The 13,790-nt window shown below is 39.1% G+C and overlaps 2 protein-coding genes across 3 annotated transcripts in view; one reads left to right on the top strand and one right to left on the bottom strand.

Moving 5' to 3' along the window:
• LOC145540971 (uncharacterized) overlaps positions 1-2,321 on the bottom strand; it is a 59,063-nt gene extending 56,742 nt beyond the window's left edge. Inside the window, exon 1 of the mRNA XM_081576133.1 lies at positions 2,024-2,321. Coding sequence (XP_081432259.1) covers positions 2,024-2,226 — 203 coding nt within the window. The 5' untranslated portion in view covers positions 2,227-2,321. The remainder of the gene's footprint in view (positions 1-2,023) is intronic.
• Positions 2,322-3,068: 747 nt separating this feature from the next.
• Positions 3,069-13,790, top strand: part of KCNJ3 (potassium inwardly rectifying channel subfamily J member 3) — a 184,716-nt gene continuing 173,994 nt past the window's right edge. For both annotated transcript variants that reach the window (XM_081576115.1, XM_081576114.1), the window contains exon 1: positions 3,069-3,823. In XM_081576115.1, coding sequence (XP_081432241.1) covers positions 3,122-3,823 — 702 coding nt within the window. In that variant the 5' untranslated portion in view covers positions 3,069-3,121. The remainder of the gene's footprint in view (positions 3,824-13,790) is intronic.

Genomic DNA, 13,790 nt, shown 5'->3' with positions numbered 1-13,790 from the left:
CAACTGACTGAATATCAGTTTGAAAATTAACAAGCACAGGAAGGATTGCTTTAATTTACGTGCTCTTTTATATTAAATTATTTAAGTGACCTGATTTAGTGATAACTTTTAATTTTGCATTAACGCGGTACATGTGGAGTTTCTAGTGATATATGTATATTGGTATATGCTATTGATCCAACAAATATTTATTGTGGACCTAGTACATGACAGATAGTGTTCTAGGTGTTAGGGACAAGATCTGTGCTTTTCCATTCCAGGTCTCTGACAGAATGAGAGAGAAACAGGAAACAAATGAAGAAAATAGTAGCTGGAAAAAGAAGTATCTGAAGATGAACTAAGTTGATGTGATAGGGGGTAGCCGAGAGGCTAGTGAAAGAGCTCCTTAAGGAGGACACATTCAAACTGAGGTGAATGACTGAAGAAATCAGCAACATGGAGTGCCATGGCAAGAACATTCCAGAAAGAGAACACAGATAAACAAAGGTCCAAGGATGATGATTATGCCTCAGTGGGTTTCAGGATTTGAAAGAAGCCAGCCTGGCAAGGGCATCATGACTTAGGAGGAGAGCAGTCGGAGATGAGAGGAGAATATGTGCTAGTTCACAGCTTGAGACCAACTCCAAACACTCATTTCTCATCTCTTGGCCTCGTTGCAACTTTACAGCCCAGTCTATGACATCCTTTGCAGCTAGAAGAGTTAATAAAACCACATTCATTCTCTTTTTTGGGTATCAACTTTGGGAAAATGTTCAAACTCCCAATTTTCCAGAATAGAAAGCTGAAGGTCAAAGATGTTGTGTGCAACTTGCTCAGGGTCACACAGTTTGTAAATAGCAGGGCTAAAACTCAAATCAGGTCTACGATCCAGGCCCAGAGAAGTTTCCACTTCCCACAGGATCACTTTCCCTTCTTATGTAATCCTAAAGACTCACAGTCGCTGACCTCTTATCAGAGAGCCTGCAGGAGAAGTCTGTAACCTGGGGTAGGGGTTTTAACCAAACCACAGGGCAAGAGTCCTCTACTTCTGGCTGACCTGCACTAAGGTTGAGAGACAGAATTAGAAGAAAGCACCTATTGGAGGAAAATCAGTAGAAAGATTCATTTTCCTTTGCCTGGGAGTCTTACAGCAGCCCCTTGCTTTCATAATCCCATGATTTGATGATTTTCCAATAAATTCAATTTTATGGATCTGAACTGAATGGAATATGCCATAAGAGACCATGGCATCTTAGAACACACATGAAATGTGGTAAACAAACTGATGTTTCCACATGGGCACTATATTAGCTATTTCTGCACTTTGCCCTTCCATTAAGTTAACTGCCAGGCCTGGCCCGTTACAATCCAGCCTTCTTCCCTCAATTACAGCCACACATTAACTCCGGCCATTCTAAGCCTTTCTAATAGAGCCATTCTCAGGCAGGACTGTGAGCTCTCCTAGGAGTGTTTCCTATCTCTCCTGCTCCCATCTTGAGCCCCCTCTGCTACTCACAACTCTGAGTTCTGAACAGGCTTATCACGAAGCCAGTTGCGGTCTCTCTTTACGGTGCATCCTTTAACCCAGGCATCCGTGTAAAGGAGAGCCCTAGTTATACAGGCACATTACACTTCTCCCCTTTCAAAAAGAAGCCTTTCCTGCTTGTTGGGGGGTTTCTGCCTGATGCAGAGGGGCGAGGAAGAAGACTTGGCTGGCTTTGGGGAGCAGAATTAGAGTTGCTTCTCATTGGAGGGGCTAGCTTTTTCCTGAGCTGCCAGACACTGCAGGCTCAACTGAGGCGCGGAGGTGCAATTCAGGCTGGTGAAACAGCGGGGGAAGCAGGACAGGCGGGGCTAGCGCGGCTCTGCAGCGGATCACAAGCACCCGCAAACACACCACTCTCCCGCCGCCCCCGGCTCGCGCCTCGCTCCTTCCCACCGGGGCCGCGGAGACGCGGACCGGCAGTGGGGGGCCAGGGAGGGAAGAGGAAAAAGGCAGGCACCGTAAAGCCGAGGAAAAGCTGGAGCGGCGCTGGTATTTCACCTGAGAGTCTGACCCGAATCCCGAAGCTCAGACCCCCTCCAGCAGCACCTTTGTCGCCATCCAGGAGAGCGCGGCGGTGCCCAGGAACCCTCGAGTCCCGCTCCCAAGTCTTCCCGTGCCCGGTGCACCAGGATCCTCCCGGTGGGGGCGGCGCGGTGCCCCCAGGAAGGCGCGGAGCTTGGGGGACCGGCGTTGGCGCCCATCGTGGTGCGCCGGGAAAAGTGGAGGCTAGAAGAGCCTTGAGGGCAGAGTGCGAGGCCCGGCGGCCACTGCCGCCCGCGGCGCCGCCTCCTGCCCTCTTCCCTTGGGTGAGTGCGGGGCGGTATCGCTCCGCCACGTCTCTGCCGGGCGCGGGGGCGGCCGGGGTCCGGGTGGCGCCCGCGGAAACTCCGCGGCCGGCGGACGGCAGGCGGACGCGTCTCTGGAGTCCGGAGAGGGGACTCTGAGCCGGGAGGACGTGGGTAGGGGCTGCTGCACCCGTGCCCGGGCAGACATGCCTTTGGGCGGGATTTGGGCCAAAAGATAGGAGGCAGGAGCGCCGGAGGGAGCCGGCCGCCGTCCCGGGGGGTGGGGGGGGGCGGGCTAGCTGGGAGCGGCGGGGGGGGGGGGGTCTGGTCGGAGCAGGTAGTGCCGCTTGGGCAGCCCGGCGAGTTGGCCGGTGGGGTGGAACTCGCTGGTCAACTCGTTAATTTTAAAGCGGTCAGTTTGGGAGTGCGGCAGGATAGTCAGGGGGGCTGTGAGAAAGCGGAAGGTGGCCCCCGGGATGCCGGTGGTGGGGGCAGAGAGGAGAAGCCTGGAAAAGCTTGGAGGCGCATTCGCGCTTGGGTTCGTGGTCCTCGCAGCCCTCCTGCCTTGAGTGTGGGAGAACACTTTTTTCGGTTTTAAGACAGCGTGGAGAGAAAGCCTCTGTCCCAGGGGAGGAGAGACGTCTGCGGGGGGCAGAGACCGCAGCTACCGCCGGGTGCGCCCCCCACCCCAGGCGCGCCGGCTTTGGTCCCCCCTTTCTCTCCCGCCCCCACCTCCTTATTGGTGCTGGTTTGCAGCGCTCGGCTCCTGCGCCTTCGCTTCGCGTTTGAATCTGGCTCGCCCCTCCGTATTATGTCTGCACTCCGAAGGAAATTTGGGGACGATTACCAGGTAGTGACCACCTCGTCCAGCGGCTCGGGCTTGCAGCCCCAGGGGCCGGGCCAGGGCCCGCAGCAGCAGCTTGTGCCCAAGAAGAAGCGACAGCGGTTCGTGGACAAGAACGGCCGGTGCAATGTCCAACACGGCAACCTGGGCAGTGAGACGAGCCGCTACCTCTCGGACCTTTTCACCACCCTGGTGGACCTCAAGTGGCGCTGGAACCTCTTCATCTTCATCCTCACCTATACAGTGGCCTGGCTCTTCATGGCGTCCATGTGGTGGGTGATCGCCTACACTCGGGGCGACCTGAACAAAGCCCACGTCGGCAACTACACGCCCTGTGTGGCCAATGTGTATAACTTCCCTTCGGCCTTCCTCTTCTTCATCGAGACAGAGGCCACCATCGGCTATGGCTACCGCTACATCACGGACAAGTGTCCCGAGGGCATCATCCTCTTCCTCTTCCAGTCCATTCTCGGCTCCATCGTGGACGCCTTCCTCATCGGCTGCATGTTCATCAAGATGTCCCAGCCCAAGAAGCGCGCGGAGACCCTGATGTTTAGCGAGCACGCGGTGATCTCTATGAGGGACGGGAAACTCACGCTCATGTTCCGAGTGGGCAACCTGCGCAACAGCCACATGGTCTCCGCGCAGATCCGCTGTAAGCTGCTCAAAGTAAGTGCTATCCGCCCCCTCCCCACCTGGCGGCCTCCATTCCTCACGCTCGGGGGAATTAACCCACCTGAGAGCTACCCTCAGGCTTCTAGTCTGTCTTATGCTGCAGGCAAACTTGCTTTTCCGGGGTGGAGGATGGGGCAAAGAGAGTACAATCGACAGTTCTGTTCTTTTCCTACCCATTCTCTTGCATTTGTTTGTTTTATTCTTATTTATATTCATCGGGCGTACTTGTATCGCTTTCTGGACTAGTAACACTTACGGAGTAATGTTGGCTCCTGGACCTCTGAGGTACAGGAATGCCCTGTTCTCCTTTCTATCCTGGCTGTTTTCCTATTTAGAAAGCTTTGAATTTGTTGTCAATACACCACTCCAGTAAACTTGAAGTATTAAAACTGAACATGCTTTTAGTCTGAAGACAAAAGGTGCTGAACTTGCCTCAATTTTCACCTAACGCTTTATTTATTTATTTGTAGTTCTTCCCCCCCCCAATAGTATCAGCAAGTGGATTATTGCTTCAGACCCAATAACTCTGTGGTCATCTTTTTAACAAGTACACAGATGGGAGAAACAGTTTATAAAGTGGAAAAAGTAACACCTGGTTGTCAATTTTTATTTTTACTAAATATTATCCTAGAGAAATATTCTGTGAAAGCTGAGTGCTTTTCCTGCAGTCTCTTTTGTTAATTTTATTCTTAATTGCTTGTTTCTATGAAGCCTTTGTCAGTTACAGATTTCACCTGAAACTTATTAGTATCTATTAAAGAAGATTGCTTCCTACCAACAGCCCTGTAAATGCTAAAAGAAATCTCGCGTGGAGTGATTTTTAAAGCAAGGTCCATCTAGTCGTTAGAGGGCACCACTACAAACAAGGAGAGAAGCCCACTCTGCTCACTAACCTAATTAGAGTGTGGGAATGAGGGATACAACCCAGTTCTCTCTGTGTTATTTATAGTTCATCTTTTTGAGGGATTCTCCTTAGTTTTCAAATGTTCATAAACTGAAAAAGATGACCGCAATACAGTCTCAACAATTTATCTGAGATGGCGTAGAAAGCCATAGCCCCATTCAGAATTTAGCACTAATAACATGAAAATCTAAAGTATTTAGGTTGACATTTTACCTCTGAGATTTCAGTTCTACGTTCCAAGTCTCTATGGTTTTATACAGCTTCAGTTTACATGGCAGTTATAGTAGTACCGTGTGCTTTTAAAAAGTTTGGCCCTTGTGTCCTTCTTATCATTCATTTATAAGGTCTTGCCCTAGTCAATCTTGACTATCTTGCTCAGTATAGTGTTAGAATTAAAGTAGCTCGGTTGTCCTGTCACTCCACATCATATGCACATTTGCTATGCTACAGACGGTAAATAAACAAATTGTGTGTAGCTTACTGGAAAATTTTTAACCTAGTTCCAATGTATATGTTAATTAAGATAATTGTAAATAAGTAATTTGAGTGGGTCATATTCTTTATAAAACTCCAATGAGCTGCATGTAATTTTTAAAACATTTTAACATATTGTATCCTGCTATGGACCACTGTTTGAACTGAATTATTTGGATCAGGCTAAACATGCTGTAGACATGTTTGTTGTATGTGCCTGTTTCTATGTATAGAACAAGATACATAAGCTCTCTTTTAGGTTAGGTGTACTGGGAACATTTTGTAAATATATTGCAAAAGTCTCTATTGTGGAAGCCATGTTTGTGTGTCACTTTGCGATTCTTACTGAAGAATAGTGTACTATATTGATTGATCTACTGGAAATTAAAAATTAGACCTTAAAGGTCAGTTATTGCTAGTCTCTAGTTTTTCAAACGTATAAGTACATTTATTAAAACAAATATCTTTTTAAGGAAACATATTTAGATGTTTTTAGATTGATCAGAAGTCAGAAATAAATAGAATTAATATACATAGCATGTTTTGGTTATTGTTTTTGCTTTTTACAAAGTTATAGTGAATATGAAGCCCCCTGTCTCTAGTGGTTCAGGACGCTGATTGTGATTTTTCTGCATGAGACCATGTAGCTCATGTACTGTAAGAAGTGTCTTTATTAAAAAAATAGATTTCTAGTGTTGGCAAATTTGGAGCAAGGTGCTATATTAACACAAGGTGATTAAAAACATCTAACTAAAACAATATGTATACTATTAAAATTCTTTACTTTTGATATGCTGGGGAGACGTCAGGGTTAAAAGTAAAATTGATTGGCATGTGGCATCAGTTTATATCTAAACAAAATGATGATGAAATTCTGTCCTGATTTTTTTGTGAAGGGAGAGGGTTGATGAGTGGCAAGTCTTCATCCAGTCACTTACTGTAGTTTGCTTGATTTGGTAGCCATGTAGTTTGCTACTGGTAGCCATGGTGACTAAAATGAATTCTCAGTGTTCTTGTCATTTCCTTAGACTTCATTAAAAAGGCACCATGTTTTATTGGGAAAATGATAACATTAAGCAAAATTAGAGGGAAAATTTGCCTTTAGTGAATGACTCTTATTTTCTCTTAGGGACTGAGATGAAGTGACCCAAAGCAGCCAACTATATTTTTAAAGAGAAGCTATACCAAAAGCTTAAAGCAATAATATTTTGATGTTCATCTTATACATTCTTTTAAATATTATTACACATTTCAGTTTTTTCTCTTAACCCCTGTTTGACATTTTAAATATAAAATTTATGTATCTTTAATACAAAGAAATACATAGAATTTTAAGGCAACAAAAGCTTAATATTTAACAATAGTTATGATAGTCTGTATGAGTTCTTCCTATTACCTAATTTAATTTCATTTGTATTTTTTTCTATTGCTGTTTTCTTATTTGCTGAATAAAGCCTATTGTAAGTATTAATGTAAGAATTCTATTTGATGATTGTAAAGCGCTTTCTATTCTTGCAAAGACAGTAAGAACATTCACGTGGCTTTCTAATTCTTGCCACTATGAGGTTTTTCATGCATTTTTTTGAGTTCTCTTTCTTGGTGGAAGTTTTTTATAATTTGTCTGCTTAAGTTAACTGTTGTTAACTTATATGAAAGCAAATTTTATTTCAACTCTATTCCTATATTCTGAGCTTGCAAATACTGAAATTTATTTTGATATTTAAATATAGGTCTTCTAACTTTATGCTTGAAGTGATCAGTCCTTTTCTACTTAGTAAAAAATGAAAGTAGATTAAATAAAAATTTTAGAATATAATTGGAAATTATTCTTTAAAATATATAATATTATTATAAATACAGCTATAGGAAGCTCTTTTAAGATGAGTGATCTTTCTCTTTTCCTCTTTTCATCCCCATATCGATGTTTTATTTGAATTTGCAATTTATTTTAGTTGCCTTTTTTAAAAAATCTAAAATATAGGAGCTAATGAATGGCACGGTTGTGTTAAGTTAACATAACATACAGTTTAAAATTTTAATAAAAATGCCTTAGTTAGGGAGTTGAGACTAATGGTTGATACATTGGACCTTGTAATTTAGTGTTGGGTTAAAAGGATTTGGAAATTTCACTCCTTCCCACAAATCTAATATTAATGGTTGACTGCCCTAGACTTCCATCTTAATAAGGAAAGATTTAAACTTTTTGATGCATCATGTCAGAGCCTGCATACTTACTGTCCAGAAGCCATTATACTTACATGTATACATGTGTATATGTGTGTGTATGTATAGATACTCAGTCAAACCTTGTTTACATAAAGTAAACATAAAATCAACTATTGTTAGATACGTAATTTAAAATTAAGCAGTAAGAATATTTTTTCTCATGGAAATATAATTTTATTTTTTTATATTTATATTCATGGAAAATAGTCATCATCTTTCTTCCCTAAGATGTCAGCTGTGCAACCCTTAAACTCTCACTTAGTGAAAAGTAATGGTTCCCAGTTATCTTTTAATATATCACTTACATTATTTTTATAGTCATGTTTTCTATTCTCCGTTTGTATGGATACTCAAAATTGGATGTTATCTGGTTTCCTCATATGATTGTGATCCAGTGCAGATGCTATAAAAAACAAAATTGAATCTGCAAAACTAATAAGCTCTTCATTCTCTTCATATGTCTTAATCTTTTAACCACAGTGATTCCTGGACCATATAATTCCTGATGTTTTTCATATATTTATTAGTTTGTCTTCATTCTATACCTTGCACTTAAATGCAATTATGATTTTGACTCTATATGACCCTATTTTATATGACTGACTCTTTTCCCCAGTTGATCTTGGCCAATTTGCACATTAGTTTTAATCTTGAGATTATTAGTCATCTCTTTTAAATAAAATAATTCACAAATAAATATCTATTAAAAAAACACTCTTCTCCTGAACATTATACATGTGGCTAGTAAAAAGATTCAAGGGGTCTAAGACTGAGTACCACAGAACTCTTGGGCTATATTTTAATGTCAGTGAGTTTTTTTTAGGTGGGTTTATTATGTCTTATTAAAGAAGTACAGTTCCTATTTAGGCTAGCTTTGCTTTCTCTGACACAAGTACAATAATTCTGTAATAGGTATAGAACTTGGGTTCCTTTTAAAGACTATAATTATTCTTCTTCTTTTAAATAGTAGTAATATGTTGTTTTGTTTGTTTTTTATTTTTAATATGGTTCCTACAAAGTACGGGGTGGGTGGCTTGTGTTTAGGGAAATACAGCATGAACAGAAATAAGGACATCAAGACCCACAAATACACAGCAGTAGGTAAGAACAAATGAAGAGAAGCAGGGAAAAACACTTGATGGATTTGAGGGTGTTTGGTGAGTATGAGGAGAATGTGCAAGTAGGGTTACAAATCCTGTCCACAGTTATTATTATAAATTCCATAAAAAGTCTCCAAGGAATTATAAAGCTGTTCTTTCATTTGAATGGAATAAAAGCCTCACAGAAATTTATTACAAGATAAATTACATTCCATTCTATAAGTTACTTTATTTTCATAAAAATGAACATATTTTTATGGGGTAATTGGCTTAGCATTAAAAAATCTGTATTTTAGGCTTGATGTTTGTCATATTTTTTCCACCTGAGTATTGATGGAATTTCAAACTTAAGGGAGTAAAAAATGTACAATTGTAGTTGATCCAGATGGAATTCTAGGTCCGTACTTTCCTCTGCCTGACTCTAATTTTGGTCTAATCCCAAAACCATTGCCAGAACAGCTTTGAATCACAAGACATTGTTGTTCTTTATTCTTGTACCTGCTTTTGGCTCATTTCCTAATTTTAGATTCCACATGGTACCCTGACCTCATTGCGTGTAATTTTCTAACTTCAGCATTTTTCAACATACACATAGACACACACACTGCCCATTTAAAGAGAAGTGAAATTTCAGATAAAATAGTGGAGAGGTCGTAGGCAAGAAGAGCCACCCTCTCCATTTTCACCTACTTTGCTTCCTTTTCCTTTCTCAACCACTGGCCCTCTTTGTCTTTTCCAATGGAGACGTGTGAAAGGAGGTGGAGGGGTAGATCAAGTCTTAGAATATGATAAAGGTGCATCTCACATGTCAGATGTTAGTGTCCCCCGAATTCCCCTTGCTTGCCTCTGAGCTAGGAAAGATTACCATAGTTATAATTATAATACAGTTATGGGTTAGAGAGATGGGAGAAAGAGAGCAAAGAGATTGATCGTGTTGGTAAAGTTTGTCCATGTTGAATGAATGTGGGCAACTGACCACAAATTTCCCAGGAGGAGAATGAACAAATGTGGATCTGGTTATGCCAAGGGCAGTTGTAACTGTATCCCAGAGCTGTGTGTGTGTGTGTGTGTGTGTGTGTGTGTGTGTGTGTGTGTGTGTGTGTGTGTGTGTGTGTGTGTGTGTGTGTGTGTGTGTGTGTGTGTGTGTGTGTGTGTGTGTGTGTGTGTGTGTGTGTCTTTGGATATGTACTCAGCAGTCTTTCACTATAATAAGAAAGGTATTTGTCTGCAATGTACATGACCACGATAATCCCTTCCAAGCATCTGTGACCTTTGATTCTTTGTTCACCTAGAGTCAGAATTTGTAATTGATTATCTTGCAGGCTTTTCTGGGCTCTAAGGGAGTTCAAAGTTATTTGACATTAGCTGCTTCTTTGTTTGAAATTAGTACTTGTGACTATAAAATGAGTCACAAACCTTAAGTTCTAGACATAGATCCGTGTGACTTCTAACAAGTGTATATAACAGAAATAGTATATTTTGATAATAATACTTATTACAAAGAATAACTTGGAAATTATTGCCGAAATCTAAATTGTATAAAATCATTTCAAATATGTATACTATTCTACTTATAATTTATTTGGACAATAAATTTAAACAAACTTTATGCCTTAGATTTCCTTGATTTTTCTCTAAATTCCCAGAATTTCCTATATGCAACCAACCAGAAAAGCTTTAAAATTGCAAAGAGGTATTTATTTCTTTTCAAAAAGTTTTTCTATACAACTGAAAATAAGTTATGTGGAAGTCATTCTTAAGTCCTAGTGTTTTCAAATTATGTTTGAAATTTTGAAGAATTAACTAATTTTCCACGATCTGTTTTTCATTCCACCTTTCCCCCACTTATTCATTCAATAGTTTCAAGACTCTAAGTGATTATTTCATCAAGTAAAGGCAACCTCAGAACTTTTAATAATTTACCACATTAATCTTAACCTTTAGCAGGTGTTTCGAATTAATTTTTTTATTTTGACTGTATCTGTTTACATATTTTTATGTAAAAATGATCATGATTCTGTGTTCCCTTTGGAATTAGGAGGTTTATAGAGCTAAAAGATACAGTGTAGACTAGGTGCAAACTGCTTTACTAATGAAAGATTCTTTTATCATAATTCTTAAGATAACATAATAAAGTTAAATAGGCTTTTCTCTAAATATTTTCTGCCTATTTTCAACATTTCTGAGTGAAATACAGTAATTGTTATATAAATAAGATTATTAGAAATAGATGAAATATTATTGCTACTGATTTATTACATACTTAAGGTACAGATCATAGTTTGATTTTATAAAGGCACATACATAACTCCTCTTTTTTCTTTGTGTTTTCATGTATTACAATTCCTTGAGGAAAAGTTCTCAAACTCAAGTTATACAAGTTGGGAAACTTAAAACTATCATAGGCATTTTTTCCTCCCTTGCTCCAGAAAATCTCTAGAATTGCACCAGAATTAGAAAATCTTAGATTAGAATTCCTTGTAAGCCTAGAATAGAATGTGCCTGCTTCTAAAGATATATTTGGTAGGCATATATCAGTTTCTGGAATATTGTATTTGGCTGAGCATTGATAAGATAACCTTGCTCTTGCCAGGAGCTCTGACTTCAAACAATTCCAGTTCTACAAGTACCTTCCAATCCCTTCCCAACCTTTAAACAGAAAAGCTTTCCTTTTAATTCACAGTGATTAATAGGCTTCCCAGTCTACCACAGAGTCAGAGAAGCAAACAGAAATTAGTGAGGTAAGCATATTGATAGTTGAGATATCTCTTAACCAAACAAAATGGAAGAAGACTTTAAAGATAAAATTGTGGATATATGTAGTACCTCAGAGTCATTTAAAGAAAGGTTTAGGTTTACCCACTGGGAAATAATTTTCAATGAATGTGCAGAGAATTTCACTTATTTAAAAAAGATGTAATTGTGAAAAACTTTTTTCAGTGAAATGAAGTATTACTTTCCCTATAGTATCACAAAATAAATGCAGTTGTTAACTTTGTTTCTGCCAAGACTTAGGATATAAAGCATTTGGAGGAGGGTATGGGCATAATTTTGAGTATATGGAACACATTTTTAAAATCAGAAGATAACATGGAGTCTGAATGGAATAGATTCATGCATATTTAAGTCTAGATTACCTACATATGAATTAACTGCTTTGCTAAAAATAAGATGTTTCTTGTTCTATGTTGGCATTTTCCTGATAGCCAATCTGTTTCTAGGCCACTTCTTTTCATGGGTTGTAGAATGAGCAGAGAATATGAAGCTAATAGCTTACTCTGAGAATGAGGCACATATATAAATAACAGATATGTGAGTGAGGGAGATGAATTTCAGTCTTGCTGTATTATATAAAAGTAAGAAAAATATATGTCCTTTGGGGGAAATTATTTTAAAATGAATGGGAAAGCGAGCTTAAAATTATGTTTGTGAATATTTTTATTTCATGCAGAAAAAGCAGAGCTTAGAATAGTTGGTAATATGACCCAAATTCTGATATTAATTATAAATGTCAGAATACCACCTTGTGTTTATATAGCACCTGTTTCTTAGTAGGTGAGAGAACAATGACCCAGGATTTTTGCTTTGTATTTAGCTTTTATTTTGCTACATAATCAATATAATTATACAACCGTATACTTGGAAAGATACTGGTCTCATCTGTATTTTACCAATTTGAGAATATATACCAAAAGATAAGTGAGTACTGCTGGCTTAGAAATGATTAGTTTTCTCCAACATTGGTTGTTAGAGCTGCTGTTTTTATTTTTGCACCATCAGGTTTTTCTGTGTTTTTTTTTTCTTGTCAGTAATCATTTTTTTCTTCTTTTTAAAAATTTAATCAACTACTCCTAGGGCAGAGAAGAAAAATAGTCTCCGTCTTTTCATTGGATGTTTTTTCTACTCAAAACTCCTGAGTATCACTAATTACAAAGTAGTTTCATTAACTGACTAGCTTTCTTTTTAAGAATCTGCAATTGCTGCTGTAACAATTTGTCACCAACTTTAAAGTCTTGGTTCTATTTTGCTATGGAGGGCAGCTTACTATATACCATAGTTCTCAGTGTTTTCAGGGTCATTTACAAAACCTCTGTCTTTCCTGGAACTCTAAGAGTAAACACTCTGTCTTCAATCTACTGATTCATTGGAGAGACCAGTGCTATGGAGTCAGTTTTGTTTATTAAATTAGCTTTGCAGAGAGTCTCTTAAAATATATTGGATTCTTCCAAACCTCATTTGACCAGCAGCAAGCCTCCCTCCACCCTGAGTTTTCTGTATGCAACTGCCTAACCCAGCTTTTATTTTACCAGCATCAGCATATAAACCTAAATATTTGCTTTTTGTGGTCCTTGTAAGTAAGATAGGAATACAAATATGGAAAGACCAGATATGGAAAATGAATAGAAAAGGAAAACAAGTTTATTTTCATGGCTTGCTAATTGTTTATAATCATGTGTATACTTTTTTTTTTTACCATGTAAGCAGTTTGTTGAATTAACCTTTTCAGTGATTTTTATCGAATGCCACTGGCTTATAAAAATTTTAGTAAGCTACAAGTTTGTCTAATACAGATATTTTAAACTACATTTTGACTTAAATTCAGTTGAGCGTAAATTTTCACTGTTTTTACAATTCATTAAATAGGTAGAGAAATGAACAACTTTAATGCAGTTATTTTGTAGTAGTTCGAAAACCACTAGTTAACAGCATCTGCTTTTATTTTTATTATGTGAGCTGTTGTGTACATAACATTATTTAATATGATAACATCTTCACTATTCTATTCTAGTTTATATCTATGTATTACTTTTCAAAGGTCCTGGAAAAATAAATTCTTATGCTTGCTTTGTAATAATACAGTAAATCTGTTTTTAAATTATGATCAACCTTTTATCTTTAATTCCGTAAGAATTGCCTACTTATATGCTTTGAGAGGAAGAAACATCTGGCATGCAGTGTGTTATCATTTAGTGATTTATGTCAAGCCATAGCACATGTACAGTTAGTTCCACAGTTTGTGTTAACAGCCATTGTTGGACCAGGCGTTTCTCCAAAGCTCACGAGTTAGGGAATGGTAATTATAGTAAGTCGTATATTATAAATAATGCATGTATGTTCCACATGAGTTATGTAGGATTTCGGCCCATTTGCTAGAACATAGCTGCATAATGATTTGTTTGGATTTTGTTGCAGATGATTGATAGTGCAGAATGTTGGCAATGATGTAAATTACTGTTGGGCTGCCTTGCAAATTTCA

Source organism: Giraffa tippelskirchi, chromosome 3, assembly GCF_054371585.1.
Source record: "Giraffa tippelskirchi isolate mGirTip1 chromosome 3, T2T-mGirTip1v1.2.pri, whole genome shotgun sequence".
In the NCBI taxonomy this organism is placed as follows: Eukaryota; Metazoa; Chordata; class Mammalia; order Artiodactyla; family Giraffidae; genus Giraffa; species Giraffa tippelskirchi.
The sequence above is the reverse complement of the archived record's forward strand: the minus strand, read 5'-3'. Positions and strand labels throughout refer to the sequence as shown.